General features: G+C 44.0%; 1 protein-coding gene across 1 annotated transcript in view; it reads left to right on the top strand.

The window, feature by feature from the left end:
• The window catches only part of slc35f1 (solute carrier family 35 member F1), a 122,712-nt gene that overhangs the window by 53,106 nt on the left and 50,307 nt on the right, over positions 1 to 19,299 (top strand). Inside the window, exon 2 of the mRNA XM_020454678.2 lies at positions 708 to 883. Within this exon, the coding sequence (XP_020310267.1) occupies positions 708 to 883 (176 nt within the window). The remainder of the gene's footprint in view (positions 1 to 707; positions 884 to 19,299) is intronic.

The raw sequence follows: 19,299 nt of genomic DNA, 5'->3' as shown, positions 1-19,299 counted from the left end.
CTCTCTGGGGGGGGGTTTAGACTTGATTGACAGCTCTTTCTTCCAGCTGAGGCAGAACTGACAGCTCCCACGATTGTATTTTACTACAAATACTATCAAATAGAAAGATTCCACAAGTGGCCTGAGAGGTTGGGTGTGATCAGGCCTGGGCCCAAAAAAAGGGCTCCATAGGGAATAGGGCATTTATTTCAAAAAGTAGAGCAGCATATAGGAATAAAGGAGGATGTCATTGGCCAGAAGAGGTGCACGTTATGGAGAATGTGGTGTCGTTTGAGACACATCCTCTGTACAACACGGTACAGTAAGCTCAGTGAGGAAGCTTAGTGTCCATAACCAGCTGTTGATGAATGAGAGGAGCCAAGGCCATGTGTCACATTGGCTGATGGAGGGTGTTTGTAAATCCTGTCCTAATATAAATCAGACTGGAAGCCCTTGATGTGCCTCACACTGCTAGAGAGACTTGAGTATAATGAGTTTAGAAGGTGACAACTCTGTGGAAGTCAGTGGGATGCAGAGATGGGTCTGTGGGTGATGGGGACACCTGTTGATCTGCTGTTGTAGCTAGGGACAGGAGTTTTTTGCTGTGAATGTACTGTACTGTAGTACACTAGTTGTATTCCAATGCCCTTTCCGGCCAATGGTTTAGTATCTGTGCTGTAATACCAATGTGTCGTACCAATGTCTTCTTCCCTGTCTCTCCTCTCCAGGGAACTTCTAGTAACACTGGCTCTGGGCCAGGTCCTGTCTCTGCTCATCTGTGGCATCGGGCTGACCAGCAAGTACCTGGCTGATGATTACCACGCCAACACGCCCGTGTTCCAGAGCTTTCTCAACTACATCCTGCTATTCCTGGTCTACACCACCACGCTCGCCGTCAGGCAAGGTATGACAATGGACACACATGCACTCACGCACTCACGCACGCACTCACACACACATGCAACTGGACACAACAGGCATCAGTTGGTTGCTCAGGTCACACCTGAGTGAAAATAGAGCCTATAACAGGATTAGTTTGAATCCTACTAGATGAATATTATATTGTGTACGCATCACTTTCTCAACAATAAGGGAAAGGTAAAAGCCCCTGTCCTCAATAGCTACTGCATAATGTAATACATTTGCTATGCTTTATGGCATTGGAGCTGGAGATGAATGGGTCAGGACAGGACCTGTATAAACTAAAGACAGTTTACAGCTCGGATTGTGTACAAACATCTTTGTTCTGAATGATATGTTTGAAGAGAGGAGCTCTTGTTCTCTACTGACCTTCTAGGTGTCCTCTTGGAGTGCTCACAGGGAACATTTCAAAACAAGCAGTAGGTTTCTTTGTGAAAAACTATCACTGTGTGTGTTGTGTAAGAGTGTATGGTGTGTGTGTGTGTGTGTGTGGAGCACACTGAAAGGCCGTCTGAGTGGAACATCTGCGGGGGGTGTCAGTGCTAACTTACTCTCAGCATCGCATGTTGTGCCTGAGTGGCCATTGTCACAATATTTATCCTAACAACTGTAGATTGTAGATTCCAGGTGAAGAACAGTTAGCTGATTTGGTTTTAGACAACAGATGGCACAGAGGAAGAGGCTTCCTATGGAGAAGTTAAACATACTCGAGTTGAATTAACTATTGTAGCACTGAAGTAAAGGTCTGCACGGGACTGATTTATTCATCCCTCTCCCATAGCTTTTCATACCGCACCCACCCACACCTGCTGGCTTTCTGTCTGACTCCCACTAGCTACCGCAAGAACTGGACCCAAACCCAACCCCCAAATGCTATTTTAGGCATATGTGACGCAGCTCACTTTTTTCAAAATTTGTATACATTTTTATTTATTAAAATCAAACCTTTATTTAACTAGGCAAGTCAGTTAAGAACAAATTTGTATTTACAATGATGGCCTACTCTGGCCAAACCCAGATGACGCTGGACCAATTGTGCACCACCCTATGTGACTCCCAGTCATGGCCTGTAGTGACACCTCTTGCACAACACACACAGTGAGAGGCAGTGCCTTAGACCGCTGCGCCACTCGGGAGTACTCAAATGAAGCTGGTTGACCATGGGACCACGGAGCCGTCATACCGCTCAGGAAGGAGACGCGTTCTGTCTCATAAACTTGAGCGTACTTTGGTGCGAAAAGTGCAAATCAAACCCAGAACAACAGCAAAGGACCTTTTGAAGATGCTGGAGGAAACGGGTACAAAAGTATCTATATCCACAGTAAAACGAGTCCTATATCGACATAACCTGAAAGGCCGCTCATCAAGGAAGAGGCCACTGCTCCAAAACAGGCATAAAAAAAGCCAGACTACGGTTTGCAACTGCACATGGGGATAAAGATCGTACTTTTTGGAGAAATGTCCTCTGGTCTGATGAAACAAAAATAAAACTGTTTGGCCATAATGACCATCGTTATGTTTGGAGGAAAAAGGGGGACGCTTGCAAGCCGAAGAACACCATCCTAACCGTAAAGCACGGGGTGGCAGCATCATGTTGTGGGGGCGCCTTTCTGCAGGAGGGACTGGTGCACTTCACAAAATAGATGGCAACATGAGGTAGGAAAATTATGGAGATATATTGAAGCAACATCTCAAGACATCAGTTAGGAAGTTAAAGCTTGGTCGCAAATGGGTCTTCCAAGTGGACAATGACCCCAAGCATACTTCCAAAGATCTGGCAAAATGGCTTAAGGACAACAAAGTCAAGGTATTGGAGTGGCCATCACAAAGCCCTGACATCAATTATATAGAACATTTATGGGCAGAACTGAAAAAGCGTGTACGAGCAAGGATGCCTTTAAACCTGGCTCAGTTACACCAGCTCTGTCAGGAGGAATGGGCCAAAATTCACCCAACTTATTGTGGGAAGCTTGTGTAAGGCTACCCGAAACGTTTGACCCAAGTTAAACAATTTAAAGGCAATGCTACCATATACTAATTGAGTGTATGTAAACTTCTGACCCACTGGGAATGTGATGAAAGAAATAAAAGCTGAAATAAATCATTCTCTCTATTATTATTCTGACAATTCACATTCTTAAAATAAAGTGGTGATCCTAACTGGTGGTGATCCTAACTGGTGATGATCCTAACTTTTTTACTAGGATTAATTGTCAGGAAACTGAATTTAAATGTATTTGGCTAAGGTGTATGTAAACTTCCGACTTCAACTGTACTTTGGGCAGCAGCTTCTAAGGTGCAGGGATGTGTAACCGGGTGGTAGCCGGCTGGTGACAGTGTAGTTGAAAATCCAAACATAATTGAGTTTGAGACGTGTGCGTCCACGCAGTCATGGGTGAACAGGAAATACAGGAGGGGGATGAGTACGCACCCTTGTGGGGCCCTTGTGTTAAGGATCAGCGTAGTGGAGGTGTTGTTGCCTACCTTCACCAGCTGGGGGCGGCCCGTCAGGAAGTTCAGGACCCAGTTGCACAGGGCGGGGTTTAGACCCAGGGCCTCGAGTTTAATGACGAGCTTGGAGGGTACTATGATGTTGAAGGCTGAGTTGTAGTCAATAAACATAATTCTTACATAGGTATTCCTCTTACACAGATGGGATAGGGCAGTGTGCAGTGTGATTGCAAATGCGTTGTGTGTGGATTAATTGGGGCGGTAAGCAAATTGCAGTGTGTCGGCGTGTTGGATAAGGTGGAGCTGGTATTATCCTAAACTAGCCTCTCAAAACACTTCATGATGAAAGAAGTGAATGCTATGGGGCAATAGTCATTTAGTTCAGTTACCTTTGCTTTCTTGTGAACAGGAAAAAATGGTGGACATCTTGAAGCAAGTGGGGACAACAGACTATGGGATATGGAGAAATTGAAGCTGTTTTGCAGATGCTCTGAGGACGCAGCCAGGGATGCCGTCTGGTTAACATATATAATTTCTTACTCACGTCAGCCACGGAGAACGAACAGTCCATGGGAACGGTGGTGGCCCGGCATCAGCGGCACTGTTTCCCTTGCAGTGGGTGAAGAAGGTGTTTAGCTTGTCCGGGGAAAGACGTCCGTGTCCGTGGCTGGTTTTACATGTATAATCTGTGATTGTCTGGAGTCCCTGCCACATATGTCTTGTGTCTGAGCCGTTGAATTGCTACTCCACTTTGTCTCTGTACTGATGTTTTGCCTGTTTGATTGCCTGACGGAGGGTATAACTGGACAGGTTGTACTCAACCATATTCCCAGTCTCCTTGTCATGGTTAAGTGAGGTGGTTCAGGTCTGCACGAATGCTGACATCTATTCACGGTTTTCGGTTTGGATAGGTTTTAATGGTCATAGTGGGAACAACATCCCCTATACACATGAACTCAGTCACCGTGTCAGTGTATACGTCAATGTTATTCTCAGTGGCAACCTGGAACATATCTCAGTCCGGGTGATCAAAACAATCTTGATTCATGGATTCCGATTGGACAGACCAGCATTGAACAGCCCTTACAACGGTACTTTCTGTTTGACTATCTGTCTATTGGAAGGGAGGAGCAGGATGGAGGTGTGATCTGATTTGTAGAAGGGAGGGTGGAAGGGACAGTAGCAGTGGTCGAGAGTGTTGATCGAGAGTGCAACGTGTTGCTAAAACTTTGGTATCATTTTCCTCAGATTTGCTTTATTAAAGTCCTCAGCCACACTAAATGCGGCCTCAGGATATGTGGTTTCAAGTTTGCACAAAGTCCAATGTAGTTCCTTGAGAGAGGTTTGTGGTATCGACTTGAGGGGGAATATACACGGCTGTGACGATGACCGAAGAGAGTTCTCTCGGGAGGAAATGCAGTCTGCATTTGATTGTGAGGTATTCTAGGTCGGGTGAACAAAAGGACACGAGTTCCTGTACCATTACCACAATCACATCATGAGTAGTTAATCATAAAACATGTACCTTTCTTTTTCCCAGAGAGATCTCTATTCCTGTCTGCGGGATGTACTGAGAAGCCAGCTAGCTGTATGGACTGGGACAGTATATCCTGAGAGAGCCATGATTCTGTGAAACAGAGTATGTTAGGTCCTCACCCTGAGCTTGTCTATTTTATTGTCCAGGGATTAAACATTAGCGAGTAATTTACTCTGAAATGGTGGGTGGTATGCACGCCTCCTGATTTGGACTAAAAGTCCACTCTCAATACCTCTTCTCCGCTGGCGGCGTCTTGGGGCAGTCTCTGGGATAAATGTAAATGCCTTGGGGGGGTACAAACAAAGGATCCAGTTAAGGAAAGTTGTTTTTCTCGTCAAAATGCTGGTGAGTTACCACCGCTCTAATATCTAAAAGTTGTAATGCAAAGGACAAAGGATGCAAAGGACTTTCTGACCTATGAGAAATAGCACCAAAAAAATGAAATACTGCAAAGTTGCTTAGGAGCCACGAACAGGGTGACCATGTCTGTTGGCTCTATCTTGCCATGATCTTGCATGCCCAACTAGGAGAGGAGAGGTAGGCTACTTACCTTGAAGCAGCAAATTCTGAGAGAGTGTGAATAATGTGACAAAGACCTGGTTTTAATACAATAGGTAGGCTCACGCATACAAAGCATAGAGACGACCGTTTCCAAATAATTTGCGAGAGAACCAAAATATTATAATCCCAAAGTTCAGCTCCGAACCGCAGCATGAAAAATTCAGGACGCGCCACAATGATCTCTGTCGGGACCTGCTGCCCTTTTTGTCCTCGTTGCAGTTTCATGCTGTGTAGGAAGTTTTCTTCTTATCCCGTCAACATTACTTTGATGTATTCTCAGAATGGTAAAATGCATCAGCTTTAGTGCTAAAATTGTCATCATTAGCCTCGGTTTTCTGTTGATGTTTTTGATTCAGAGTGACATGGATGTTGAGGTAGAGGTGCATGGAGGGTGAGATATAAGTATCGATGCTGCACGGGAAAACCTGCCACAAGCAGGTAGTGAAACCTTTGCCAGGCCTCACCTCAGCTCACTCACACACTATCTTTCTATACACCTTCTCTCCTAGGCTTCCTTGTTTGGATTTTCAACTCACACGTCCTAGAATAGAGCAAACATGTAAGCGTCTCAGAGAGAGACAAATTTAGCTATGCTATCTAATAGTAGAGCTGAATTAGCAGTAGCATCACATAAACGCAGCAAAAAAACAAAAACATCCTCTCACTGTCAACTGCGTTTATTTTCAGCAAACTTAACATGTGTGAATATTTATATGAACATAACAAGATTCAACAACTGAGACATAAACGGAACAAGTTCCACAGACATGTGACTAACAGAAATGGAATAATGTGTCCCTGAACAAAGGGTGGGTAAAAATAACCGTCAGTATCTGGTGTGGCCACCAGCTGCATTAAGTACTGCATAGCATCTCCTCCTCATGGACTGGTCCAGCGACGGTGGGTTTGTGCCCATAGGCGACGTTGTTGCCGGTGATGTCTGGTGAGGACCTGCCTTACAACAGGTCTACAAGCCCTCAGTCCAGCATCTCTCAGCCTATTGCAGACAGTCTGAGCACTGATGGAGGGATTGTGCGTTCCTGGTGTAACTCGGGCAGTTGTTGTTGCCATCCTGTACCTGTCCCGCAGGTGTGATGTTTGGATGTACTGATCCTGTGCAGGTGTTGTTACACGTGGTCTGCCACTGCGAGGCGGATCAGCTGTCCGTCCTCCCTGTAGCGCTGTCTTAGGCGTCTCACAGTATGGACATTGCAATTTATTGCCCTGGCCACATCTGCAGTCCTCATGCCTCCTTGCAGCATGCCTAAGGCACGTTCACGCAGATGAGCATTGACCCTGGGTATCCTTCTTTTGGTGTTTTTCAGAGTCAGTAGAAGGCCTCTTTAGTGTCCTAAGTTTTCATAACTGTGACCTTAATTGCCTACCATCTGTAAGCTGTTAGTGTCTTAACGACCGTTTCACAGGTGCATGTTCATTAATTGTTTATGGTTCATTGAACAAGCAAGGTGAAACAGTGTTTAAACCCTTTACAATGAAGATTTGTTGAAGTTATTTGGATTTTTACAAATTTTCTTTGAAAGACAGGGTCCTGAAAATGGGACAGTTGCTTTTTTTTGCTGAGTTTATATATTCCTCTCTGATTCTCTACATGTAACACAACCTTCTCTCTGTGTTGGCTTCAATCACTCCTATTCTGTTCATGCAGGTCTGTTACAGCCAGAATCACTGAAGGCTGAATATTCTGTGGAATGCTAGCTTGGCCCTTTGAAGGATCTGCTCTGTCTCTGGTGATTTGGTCTTGAAAAAAGCAGATGCAATGCACTGGAACAATACAGGTGTCATAAAAAGATGTATAGGAATGGTAGCTGTTGTTCAACCAAATGTGAATTATTATTATTATTATTATATTTTTTTAGGTCGTAGATCAGCTTTAATATTGCAGATAGATTGTGGCTTCTATCAATGTAAGTTGATATCAAGAAAATAGACAGAGGCTGAGTTTTCTCTTTGCGTGACCAGCATACATGTACATGTATTATATACTAAACAAAAATATGAACGCAATATGTAAAGTGTTGGTCCCATGTGTCATGAGCTGATTAAACAGCATGATCATTACACAGGTGCACCTTGTGCTGGGGGCAATAAAAGGCCACTCTAAAATGTACTGTTTTGTCACACAACACAATGCCATGTCTAAAGTTTTGACGGAGCGTGCAACTGGCATGCTGACTGCAGGAATGTCTACCAGAGCTGAAGCCAGAGATGTTGATTTCTCTACCATAAGCCGCCTCCAATGTCGTTTTATAGAATTTGGCAGTACGTCCAACCGGCCTCACAACCGCAGACCACATGTAACCATGCCAGCCCAGGACCTCCACATCAGGCTTCTTCACCTGTGGGATTGTCTGAGACCAGCCACCCGGACAATTGATGAAAATGAAGATTATTTCTGTCTGTAATAAAGCCCTTTTGTGAGGAAAAACTCATTCTGATTGGCTGGGCCTGGCTCCTATGCTCTACTAGGCCCACCTATGGCTGCGCCCCTGCCCAGTCATGGGAAATCAATAGATTAGGGCCCAATTAATTTATTTCAATTGACTGATTTCCTTATATGAACTGAAACCCAGTAGAATCGTTGAAATTGTTAATGGTTGCGTTTATACTTTTGTTCAGTATAGTATAGTAATACTTGATCCCAAGTATACTTGAGTCAGGATTGGCTATGTTCAGGGGTTAGAGTAGAGCATGACCCATGTTTTTGATTCGACAAAAACTGTCATCCTGTCAAATTAGAATGTAGGCTGTTAACAGACAAGCAATCTCATTATTTCCAAGCAAGCTGTTCTCTGTTAGACAGTGTGGCTTCTTGTCCAAGAGGCTCCTGGCCAAATTGGTCCCATTCTGTGTTGTGTAAGGCAGGGCCTAGCTGTAGCTGAGAGTTGCGGTAAGCATGACCATGCACAGAATGAATAGTGATAATTGAGTGCCTCACTGGAAGGAACTACAACAGTAACAGATAAACAGCTATGAATAAATTCATAACCAACTATACGCTGAGTGTACGAAACATTAAGAACACCTTCCTGGGGGCCTACGATACTACATTCCCGCCCAGGTGCCTGCAGGTTGGCTTCGGTCGTCAGTTGAACAGTGTTTCCCCCGACACATTGGTACAGCTGACTTCTGTGTTAAGCGGGCGAGGGTTAAGGACACATTTATTTTTAATTTATTTATTTTACCTTTATTTAACCAGGTAGGCAAGTTGAGAACAAGTTCTCATTTACAATTGCGACCTGGCCAAGATAAAGCAAAGCAGTTCGACAGATAAAACGACACAGAGTTACACATGGAGTAAAAACAAACATACAGTCAATAATGCAGTATAAACAAGTCTATATACAATGTGAGCAAATGAGGTGAGAAGGGAGGTAAAGGCAAAAAAGGCCATGATGGCAAAGTAAATACAATATAGCAAGTAAAATACTGGAATGGTAGTTTTGCAATGGAAGAATGTGCAAAGTAGAAATAAAAAATAATGGGGTGCAAAGGAGCAAAATAAATAAATAAATTAAAATTAAATACAGTTGGGAAAGAGGTAGTTGTTTGGGCTAAATTATAGGTGGGCTATGTACAGGTGCAGTAATCTGTGAGCTGCTCTGACAGTTGGTGCTTAAAGCTAGTGAGGGAGATAAGTGTTTCCAGTTTCAGAGATTTTTGTAGTTCGTTCCAGTCATTGGCAGCAGAGAACTGGAAGGAGAGGCGGCCAAAGAAAGAATTGGTTTTGGGGGTGACTAGAGAGATATACCTGCTGGAGCGTGTGCTACAGGTGGGAGATGCTATGGTGACCAGCGAGCTGAGATAAGGGGGGACTTTACCTAGCAGGGTCTTGTAGATGACATGGAGCCAGTGGGTTTGGCGACGAGTATGAAGCGAGGGCCAGCCAACGAGAGCGTACAGGTCGCAATGGTGGGTAGTATATGGGGCTTTGGTGATAAAACGGATTGCACTGTGATAGACTGCATCCAATTTGTTGAGTAGGGTATTGGAGGCTATTTTGTAAATGACATCGCCAAAGTCGAGGATTGGTAGGATGGTCAGTTTTACAAGGGTATGTTTGGCAGCATGAGTGAAGGATGCTTTGTTGCGAAATAGGAAGCCAATTCTAGATTTAACTTTGGATTGGAGATGTTTGATATGGGTCTGGAAGGAGAGTTTACAGTCTAACCAGACACCTAAGTATTTGTAGTTGTCCACGTATTCTAAGTCAGAGCCGTCCAGAGTAGTGATGTTGGACAGGCGGGTAGGTGCAGGTAGCGATCGGTTGAAGAGCATGCATTTAGTTTTACTTGTATTTAAGAGCAATTGGAGGCCACGGAAGGAGAGTTGTATGGCATTGAAGCTTGCCTGGAGGGTTGTTAACACAGTGTCCAAAGAAGGGCCGGAAGTATACAGAATGGTGTCGTCTGCGTAGAGGTGGATCAGGGACTCACCAGCAGCAAGAGCGACCTCATTGATGTATACAGAGAAGAGAGTCGGTCCAAGAATTGAACCCTGTGGCACCCCCATAGAGACTGCCAGAGGTCCGGACAGCAGACCCTCCGATTTGACACACTGAACTCTATCAGAGAAGTAGTTGGTGAACCAGGCGAGGCAATCATTTGAGAAACCAAGGCTGTCGAGTCTGCCGATGAGGATATGGTGATTGACAGAGTCGAAAGCCTTGGCCAGATCAATGAATATGGCTGCACAGTAATGTTTCTTATCGATGGCGGTTAAGATATCGTTTAGGACCTTGAGCGTGGCTGAGGTGCACCCATGACCAGCTCTGAAACCGGATTGCATAGCAGAGAAGGTATGGTGAGATTCGAAATGGTCGGTAATCTGTTGGTTGACTTGGCTTTCGAAGACCTTAGAAAGGCACGGTAGGATAGATATAGGTCTGTAGCAGTTTGGGTCAAGAGTGTCCCCCCCTTTGAAGAGGGGGATGACTGCAGCTGCTTTCCAATCTTTGGGAATCTCAGACGACACGAAAGAGAGGTTGAACAGGCTAGTAATAGGGGTGGCAACAATTTCGGCAGATAATTTTAGAAAGAAAGGGTCCAGATTGTCTAGCCCGGCTGATTTGTAGGGGTCCAGATTTTGCAGCTCTTTCAGAACATCAGCTGAATGGATTTGGGAGAAGGAGAAATGGGGAAGGCTTGGGCGAGTTGCTGTTGGGGGTGCAGTGCTGTTGTCCGGGGTAGGAGTAGCCAGGTGGAAAGCATGGCCAGCCGTGCTTTCCACTCAATTATGGTGGATTTATCAGTGGTGACAGTGTTTCCTATCTTCAGTGCAGTGGGCAGCTGGGAGGAGGTGTTCTTATTCTCCATGGACTTTACAGTGTCCCAGAACTTTTTTGAGTTAGTGTTGCAGGAAGCAAATTTCTGCTTGAAAAAGCTAGCCTTGGCTTTTCTAACTGCCTGTGTATAATGATTTCTAGCTTCCCTGAACAGCTGCATATCACGGGGGCTGTTCGATGCTAATGCAGAACGCCATAGGATGTTTTTGTGTTGGTTAAGGGCAGTCAGGTCTGGGGAGAACCAAGGGCTATATCTGGGGCATGTTTATTTAAGATGGTTAGGAAGGCATTTAAAAAAAATATCCAGGCATCCTCTACTGACGGGATGAGATCAATATCCTTCCAGGATACCCCGGCCAGGTCGATTAGAAAGGCCTGCTCGCAGAAGTGTTTCAGGGAGCGTTTTACAGTGATGAGTGGAGGTCGTTTGACCGCTGACCCATTACGGATGCAGGCAATGAGGCAGTGATCGCTGAGATCTTGGTTGAAGACAGCAGAGGTGTATTTAGAGGGGAAGTTGGTTAGGATGATATCTATGAGGGTGCCCGTGTTTAAGGTTTTGGGGAGGTACCTGGTAGGTTCATTGATTATTTGTGTGAGATTGAGGGCATCAAGTTTAGATTGTAGGATGGCTGGGGTGTTAAGCATGTTCCAGTTTAGGTCGCCTAGCAGCACGAACTCTGAAGATAGATGGGGGGCAATCAGTTCACATATGGTGTCCAGAGCACAGCTGGGGGCAGAGGGTGGTCTATAGCAGGCGGCAACGGTGAGAGACTTGTTTTTAGAGAGGTGGATTTTTAAAAGTAGAAGTTCAAATTGTTTGGGTACAGACCTGGATAGTAGGACAGAACTCTGCAGGCTATCTTTGCAGTAGATTGCAACACCGCCCCCTTTGGCAGTTCTATCTTGTCTGAAAATGTTGTAGTTTGGAATTAAAATGTCTGAGTTTTTGGTGGTCTTCCTAAGCCAGGATTCAGACACAGCTAGAACATCCGGGTTGGCAGAGTGTGCTAAAGCAGTGAATAGAACAAACTTAGGGAGGAGGCTTCTAATGTTAACATGCATGAAACCAGGGCTATTACGGTTACAGAAGTCGTCAAAAGAGAGCGCCTGGGGAATAGGAGTGGAGCTAGGCACTGCAGGGCCTGGATTCACCTCTACATCGCCAGAGGAACATAGGAGGAGTAGAATAAGGGTACGGCTAAAAGCTATGAGAATTGGTCGTCTAGAACGTCTGGAACATAGAGTAAAAGGAGGTTTCTGGGGGCGATAAAATAGCATCAAGGTATAATGTACAGACAAATGTATGGTAGGATGTGAATACAGTGGAGGTAAACCTAGGTATTGAGTGATGAAGAGAGAGATATTGTCTCTAGAAACATCGTTGAAACCAGGAGATGTCATTGCATGTGTGGGTGGTGGAACTAATAGGTTGGATAAGGTATAGTGAGCAGGACTAGAGGCTCTACAGTGAAATAAGCCAATAAACACTAACCAGAACAGAAATGGACAAGACATATTGACATTAAGGAGAGGCATGCTTAGTCGAGTGATCAAAAGGGTCCGGTGAGTGGAGAGGTTGGTTGGTGATTTAGACAGCTAGCCAGGGCATCGGTAGCAAGCTAGCATAGGATGGAGGTCTGTTGTTAGCCACCTCCTGCGCTCCGTCAGTAGATTAGTGGGGTTCCGTGTGGTAGAGGGGATCAATCCAAATCACACAACAACAACAAAAATAAAAACAATAGATATAGTTATAGAGGCCCAAGAAGAAAACATAATAATAATAATTTTTAAAAAAAATTGTCCGATTGTCTATTCAGATAGCAGCCGGTAAGACAGCTAACGGTTAGCAGGCCGCAGATGGGCGTTCAGGTAACGTCGCGACGGAGGAGCCAGCCGAATAACTCCTTCGGGTAGATAACGTCGGCAGTCCAGTTGTGAAGGCCCGGTGGGGCTCCGCGAAGGCAGCAAAACGGGTCCGGATAGGCGACTGCAGCCCAGGTGCGATTGATGGAACTCAGGAGTGATTGACGGAGCTTGCTAGCTCCGGAACAATTGATGTTTGCTCCGGAATCGACGAAGGCCGATAGTCACACGGATAGCAGCTAGCTAGCTGTGAGATCCGGGCATGAATGTCCAGAGAGCAGTCGAAATCCAGGGACATGGAGAGAAAAATTGGTCCGGTATGCTCCGCTCCGAGCCGCGCTGCGCCGTACAGAACTGGCGATAGACTTTCGAGCCAAAGGATAGCCGATGACCACAAACCGTGGTTAGCTGAACACCAACGACTTGCCAGTAAAGGAGCCAACTAGCTTCTGAACTAGCTTCTGGATTAGCTACTGGCTAGTTTCAGGCCAGCCTCCTGGAGTTTCTGGCTAGCTTCTTGGAGGATTACAGATCTGAGGTAAATAATACTTTTTTATAAATATACATTGGTGAGGCGGGTTGCAGGAGAGTGTTTTGAAGATGAGTTGATGGAAAATAAAAATAAAATGTATGTGAAAAAGTTGTAAATATATATATATACAGGACACGACAAGACGAGGACAAAAGACGTCTGAACTGCTGTGCCACCTTGGAGATGTGAGATGACTCGACCTTCGCCTCCCCCGAGCCCGTTGGGGAGTTGCAGCGATGAGACAAGATCGAAAAAGAACACCTTCCTAATATTGAGTTGTATCCAAGTTGGCTGGATGTCCTTTGGGTGGTGGACCATTCTTGATACACACGGGAAACTGTTGAGTGTGAAAACCCAGCTGCGTTGCAGTTCTTAACACAAACCGGTGCGCCTGGCACCTACTACCATACCCCGTTCAAAGGCACTTACATCTTTTGTCTTGTCCATTCAACCTCTGAATGGTACACATATACAATCCATGTCTCAATTGTCTCTCCATGTCTCAATTGTGTCAAGGCTTAAAAAAATGTGGATTTATCAAGACATTTTTGCAAATTTGTGATAAAAAAAACAGAAATATCACATTTACATAAGTATTCAGACCCTTTACCCAGTACTTTGTTGAAGCACTTTTGGTAGCGATTACAGCCTTGCGTCTTCTTGGGTATGACGCTACAAGCTTGGCACACTTGTATTTGGGGAGTTTCTCCCAATACTCTGCAGATCCTCTCAAGCTCTGTCAGGTTGGATGGGGAGCATCGCTGCACAGCTATTTTCAGGTGTCTCCAGAGATGTTCGATTGGGTTCAAGTCCGGGCTCTAGCTGGGCCACTCAACAACAATGGAAACAGGATGCACCTGAGCTCAATTTCGAGTCTCATAGCAAAAGTGTCTGAATACTTATGTAAATAAGATATTTCTGTTTTTTGTTTTTAATACATTTGCAGAAATGTCTAAAAACCTGTTTTCGCTTTGTCATTATGGGGTATTGTGTGTAGATTGCTGTAGGTCCATTTTCGAATAAGGCCGTAACGTAACAAAATGTGGAATAATTCAAGGGGTTTGTAATGAAAACGTTCATAATGTTTTGTACACTAAGTATATTTTTTGATCAAACCACCCGTTTATTCTGAGCTACACTGAAAACTAAAACATCGACAACAAACATATAGCCTACCCAACAGTGCTTAAAGGTCCAATGAAGCTGTTTTTATCTCAATATCAATCATTTATGGTTAACAATTACTTTGTATTTATTTGATTTATTTAACCTTTATAATAACTAGGCGAGTCAGTTAAGAACACATATTTATTTACAATGATGGCCTACTCCAGCCAAACCCGGACGACGCTGGGCCAATTGTGCACCACCCTATGCGACTCCCAGTCATGGCCAGATGTGATACAGCCTGGATTCAAACCAGGGACTGTAGTGACACCTCTTGCACTGAGAGGCAGTGCATTAGACTGCTGCGCCACTCGGGAACAATCAAATTAAGTACCTGACTTTGAATGTTTTCAATTAAAATGGCCAAAGACAAACAAAAATAACGTCTTACTAATTTCTCAAGCAAGACTTTTGCTAGGAATGCCTGGGAGTGGTCTGAGTGGGTAGGGGGAAACTGATGTCACCAGGCAGGCCAAAACTCCATCCCAACAAAACAGGTAGAAATTTCAGGCCGTCTTTTCAAACAACTCTTATACTAAAAGGGCATTATCATAATTTTCACAATTTCACAGTATTATTCCAACCTCATAGTGTTAATATATATATAAAACACAGGAAATCCCGTTTTTGAATACACTGGGCCTTTAAAGTGCAACCACATATTTACTTTGACCTTAAAGTGCAACCACACCGTCCCACTGGTTTGAATTCACTATCCACTAGTCCACAGATTTCCTCCTAGCCTTTGGCTCTGACCACCACTTACTGTAAGTGTAAGCAGCAGCACCTCTACTCTGTTATTCCAGACTGAAATGAATTGGGGCTCAGTTCCTCTCCCTCCTTCTCCTTCCTCTCTGCTCCCCATAGGGCTTCCTGACCCGCTCGTCCTCACTCAAATTCGATTTATACTGCAGCCCAGAATTGGGGTCACAGGAGGAGGAGAACAGGAGAGGGCTGAGCTGGCACTCCCCCAAGGTGTCTTTCTCTCTCTCTTTCTCTCTCTCTCTCTCTCTCTCTCTCTCTTTATCCCCTCCCCCCACTCTCTCTCTTTCCTCTCTCTCTCAGAAGTGCATGACTTATCACAGGAAGTGAGTCGAGGTGATTATTCACATTAATACGCTTAGATGATTATTAATTACATTGGGTTCATGCTGATGGCTGATAACAAGGTTTTTCTCAGGCTGCACCATCAGTGGTGGCTGCCTTTCCCTATTAAACCACATTCATATTACAGCTATTACCCAGCACTGAGCCCCACTCATATTAAATACACAGAGACAGAGCTAGTTTTTATGTGCCAAAGAATACGTTTAGCATTTTTATTAACTCAAGGAGCTGACGATGATCTAGATGAGAAGTTTTTGAACTGTCATCCAATGTCAAATTGATTTTAAAATGAAATGTTTTATTGTTGTAGAGAAATGTTTTGTGCTCACTGTCAAAGAAACCAGAACAGGTCTTGGTGTGGCACAGTAGGTGACAGAATGATCTAATATCTGAGGGACCCATCCTTCCACTGCCTCCATGGGTGCTAATGTGACTCATACAGCATACAGACACCCGAAACAGCAAATGCCACCTTGTATCAGAATCTCTCATTTGCCACCACAGGGACATAACATGCCTGGCAGGCCCTCTCTTCTCTGACACAATAATGGCGCCCAAGCTTATGGTCCAGCAGGCTCAGCCATTGTTTTTCAGGATTAACAGATTAAGGGGAGTGGCTGCCAGCATTCTTCTTTACCAATCTGTCAGAGCGGGGGTGGGGACTGGCTTTTGCCAGGTGGAGCCCTGTCCAAGAGAAATGACTGAACAGCCATAAGTAACGGTTCAAATCACTGAACAGCTCAGAACAGTTGCAGGGCGGAGAACCTGTGGGTGAGTTTAGGATGGGGGGGGGGTTGTGCTGAAACACTTTCTATTTTTGTTGCACTAACTGTCGCGTCCATCTGTGCTTAACTGGTGCTCAGAAAAAAAGGATCCTCTCAATTCATAATTGCTGGTTATATAACCAAGAATATACAGTTGAAGTCGGAAGTTTACATACACTTTAGCAAAATACATTTAAACTCAGTTTTTCACCATTGCTCGCACACACTTTTTCAGTTCTGCCCACAATGTTCTATATGGTTGAGGTCAAGGCTTTGTGATGGCCACTCCAATACCTTAACTTTGTTGTCCTTAAGCTATTTTGCCACATCTTTGAAAGTATGCTTGGGGTCATTGTCCATTTGGAAGACCCACAGCCCCAGCTGTTTAGTAAACAATTGTTGGAAAAATTACTTGTGTCATGCACACAGTAGATGTCCTAACCAACTTGCCAAAACTATAGTTTGTTAACAAGACATTTGTGGAGTGGTTGAGAAACTAGTTTTAATGACTCCAACCTATGTGTACGTAAACTTCCGACTTCAACTGTATATATATATTTTTCCATTCAAATTGACATTTGTTACCTAATTAATCACTTCTAAGTGAAATTCAATGTATTGATTTTTAAGTAAAGAGATGTGTTTTCCATGAAGCCTAAAATGCTGGGAAGCCTCCACTATGGGTCTCTACTTTAGAAATACAGACAGAGAATAGATGTCAAGGCCGTAATGGATTCACACCATGTGACCATAATATACCACAGTATACTGTGTATGGTGACTGACAATGTGATAGTACACAATAGTTATCTGTGGTGTAGGCCTATACTCTAACACCTATCCAGTTGCCACATTTTCACAGACAAGAGGGACTGTAATAACATGGCTACTAGGGTAGAGAGGTTAGCTCTCTTCAGTAATAGCCTTAACATAGCAGCATTCTCTCAGTTTAATACGTAATAAATGTTAGCCCACAAGGAAAACAGCCCTGACATCACAGGCTGAATGATGCAATGCACCTGCAATGACTTAATGCACTTACAGTATATTACAATGTAGCAATACCCACAGCCTACCTCTTTTTTTCCCCCATCAATATTTTAACTTCTCTATGGGATGTTCAATCAATCATCTCCTTATCTCCCTGGACTGTCCTTGACTGTCGACTCAGGTTCTTGTCAGGCATTTTATACTTCAGTGCTTTTAGTTGTGTTGAATTGGACTGAATATAAATGTGTGGGTGAATGCTGTCGTTATCTCTTCAGTGTGGTGTGCGAGTGTGTGTCCATAAGATATTGTGTGTGTGTGTGTGTGTGTGTGTGTGTCTCAGTCAGTCAATGTGTATACCCTAGTCAGTGTGTACGTGTCTGAGGTGCCCCTCTGACTCTGTTTATTTTGGGGAGAGTTTGGTGGAGTTATCTTGAGTCAGTACTCTTCTTTACCTTCAGGAGCCTGCAGGTACTTGGTCAGGTCAATGCCTGCATCCTCCCAGCAGGAGATTGCCTCTGTGAGCTCGCTCTTCTATTGCTCTTTAGGAGGGAGGCTCTGCCCTTCCCAGCCTATTGACTCAATAAGCAACGGGGTCTTGCTGCAGGGACAATCTCAGCAGAATATACAGTATACGGCTGATTGTTCTTCTGTTCCCATAAGCACATAGTCAATAATGTAATAACTTATGTCTATATCAGGGTTGGGGGTAGAAGGAGGAGAGAGGAGGTACTAAGTAGCCTATGCGTGCTTATCTAACTGCACACTTTGACATATTAAGATGGTTTTAGGAGTTTTATGAAACAGTTTAAAAAGACTTGATTAAGAATGAGGCCTATGTAGAAAGGTCCATCCATATTCCATTGCAGTGGCGACCCGTCATTCAGGGCAGGTGGGGCCCTGAATGACTGCAATGGAGTATGGATGGACCTTTCTACATAGGCCTCATTCTTAATCAAGTCTTTAACCTCATTCTTAATCAAGTCTTTAACCTCATTCTTAATCAAGTCTTTAACCTCATTCTTAATCAAGTCTTTAATCATGTGTTTTGAGCCCCAGCTGTTTAGCACAAAAATAAGCAAGAATCTTTTTATTTTGGTTGTTGTTGCCTGTTTTGCATATGGGAACCATACCAGGCCAAACACATAGAACTATAACACATAGAACAAAAACGTAGAATGCCCACCCCAACTCACGCCCTGACCAAATTAAAATAGAGACATAAAAAAGGAACTAAGGTCAGGACGTGACAATAATACATGTCACATATCAGTTTGCAAACAATGTAAAACAATGTTTATTGAGTTAATAAAGCTGCGTTCTTTTTTTGCATTATTGAGTAAGGCAGCTCCAAAATGCAGGCGTTTCAGCCTAGCTCAGTGCTGTCTGTGGTAGAGGAGCAGCCAATGGAAAATACAGAGCGTAGGGGTTGGTAATCTTCTCTAGTTGTGCCGTGACAGGCTCAATGTTCTGTCACTCATGTGAACACTACATCACCGCAAAATCTACAGGAAGAGCTAGAAAGTTCAAGCCCACTTGGATGCTTGCATAGATTTGCATTAGAAGTGCCCATCCAAAAAGGCTCAAGGTCATTGGCCACAGATAAAATGATGTCAAATCACGTTATATCTACCATAGTGTTGAATGGACTGATCATGTCAACATCATACTTTCAAAATCTTAGCTAACAAGCTAGCAGTCATCATCATGAATTATGTTGACAATCTACTGGTAAATCTTATTCATTCCTTGTCATATGAAGAGAAATTATAGACAAAATGTATCGGTGCTCATGGGCTATTGGACATAAACATTACACAACAAGTTTGATATCGCAAATTCAACAATGAGTGGTTTGGAAGGAATCAGTGGCTAAGCAATCACTATTTTGCTTCCCCAGCTATTCGGTGGAGAGGGTGTGTGATCCAAGTCTGGGTTTAAGGGTCTCTTTTCCAAGATTAAAAAGACAAACATTCACACGCAACACCATGGGCCAGAAATGGTTGAATACATTGGTCATGCTGTCAATCCAGCATGACTTCTGCAGCGTTCAAAGCAACTGGTAACTCGGAATTGGACTAGTAACCGGAAGTATTGGACTAGTAACCGGAAGGTTGCAAGTTCA

Source organism: Oncorhynchus kisutch, linkage group LG21, assembly GCF_002021735.2.
Source record: "Oncorhynchus kisutch isolate 150728-3 linkage group LG21, Okis_V2, whole genome shotgun sequence".
NCBI lineage: Eukaryota > Metazoa > Chordata > Actinopteri > Salmoniformes > Salmonidae > Oncorhynchus > Oncorhynchus kisutch.
This window is presented reverse-complemented; position numbering and strand designations above follow the sequence as displayed.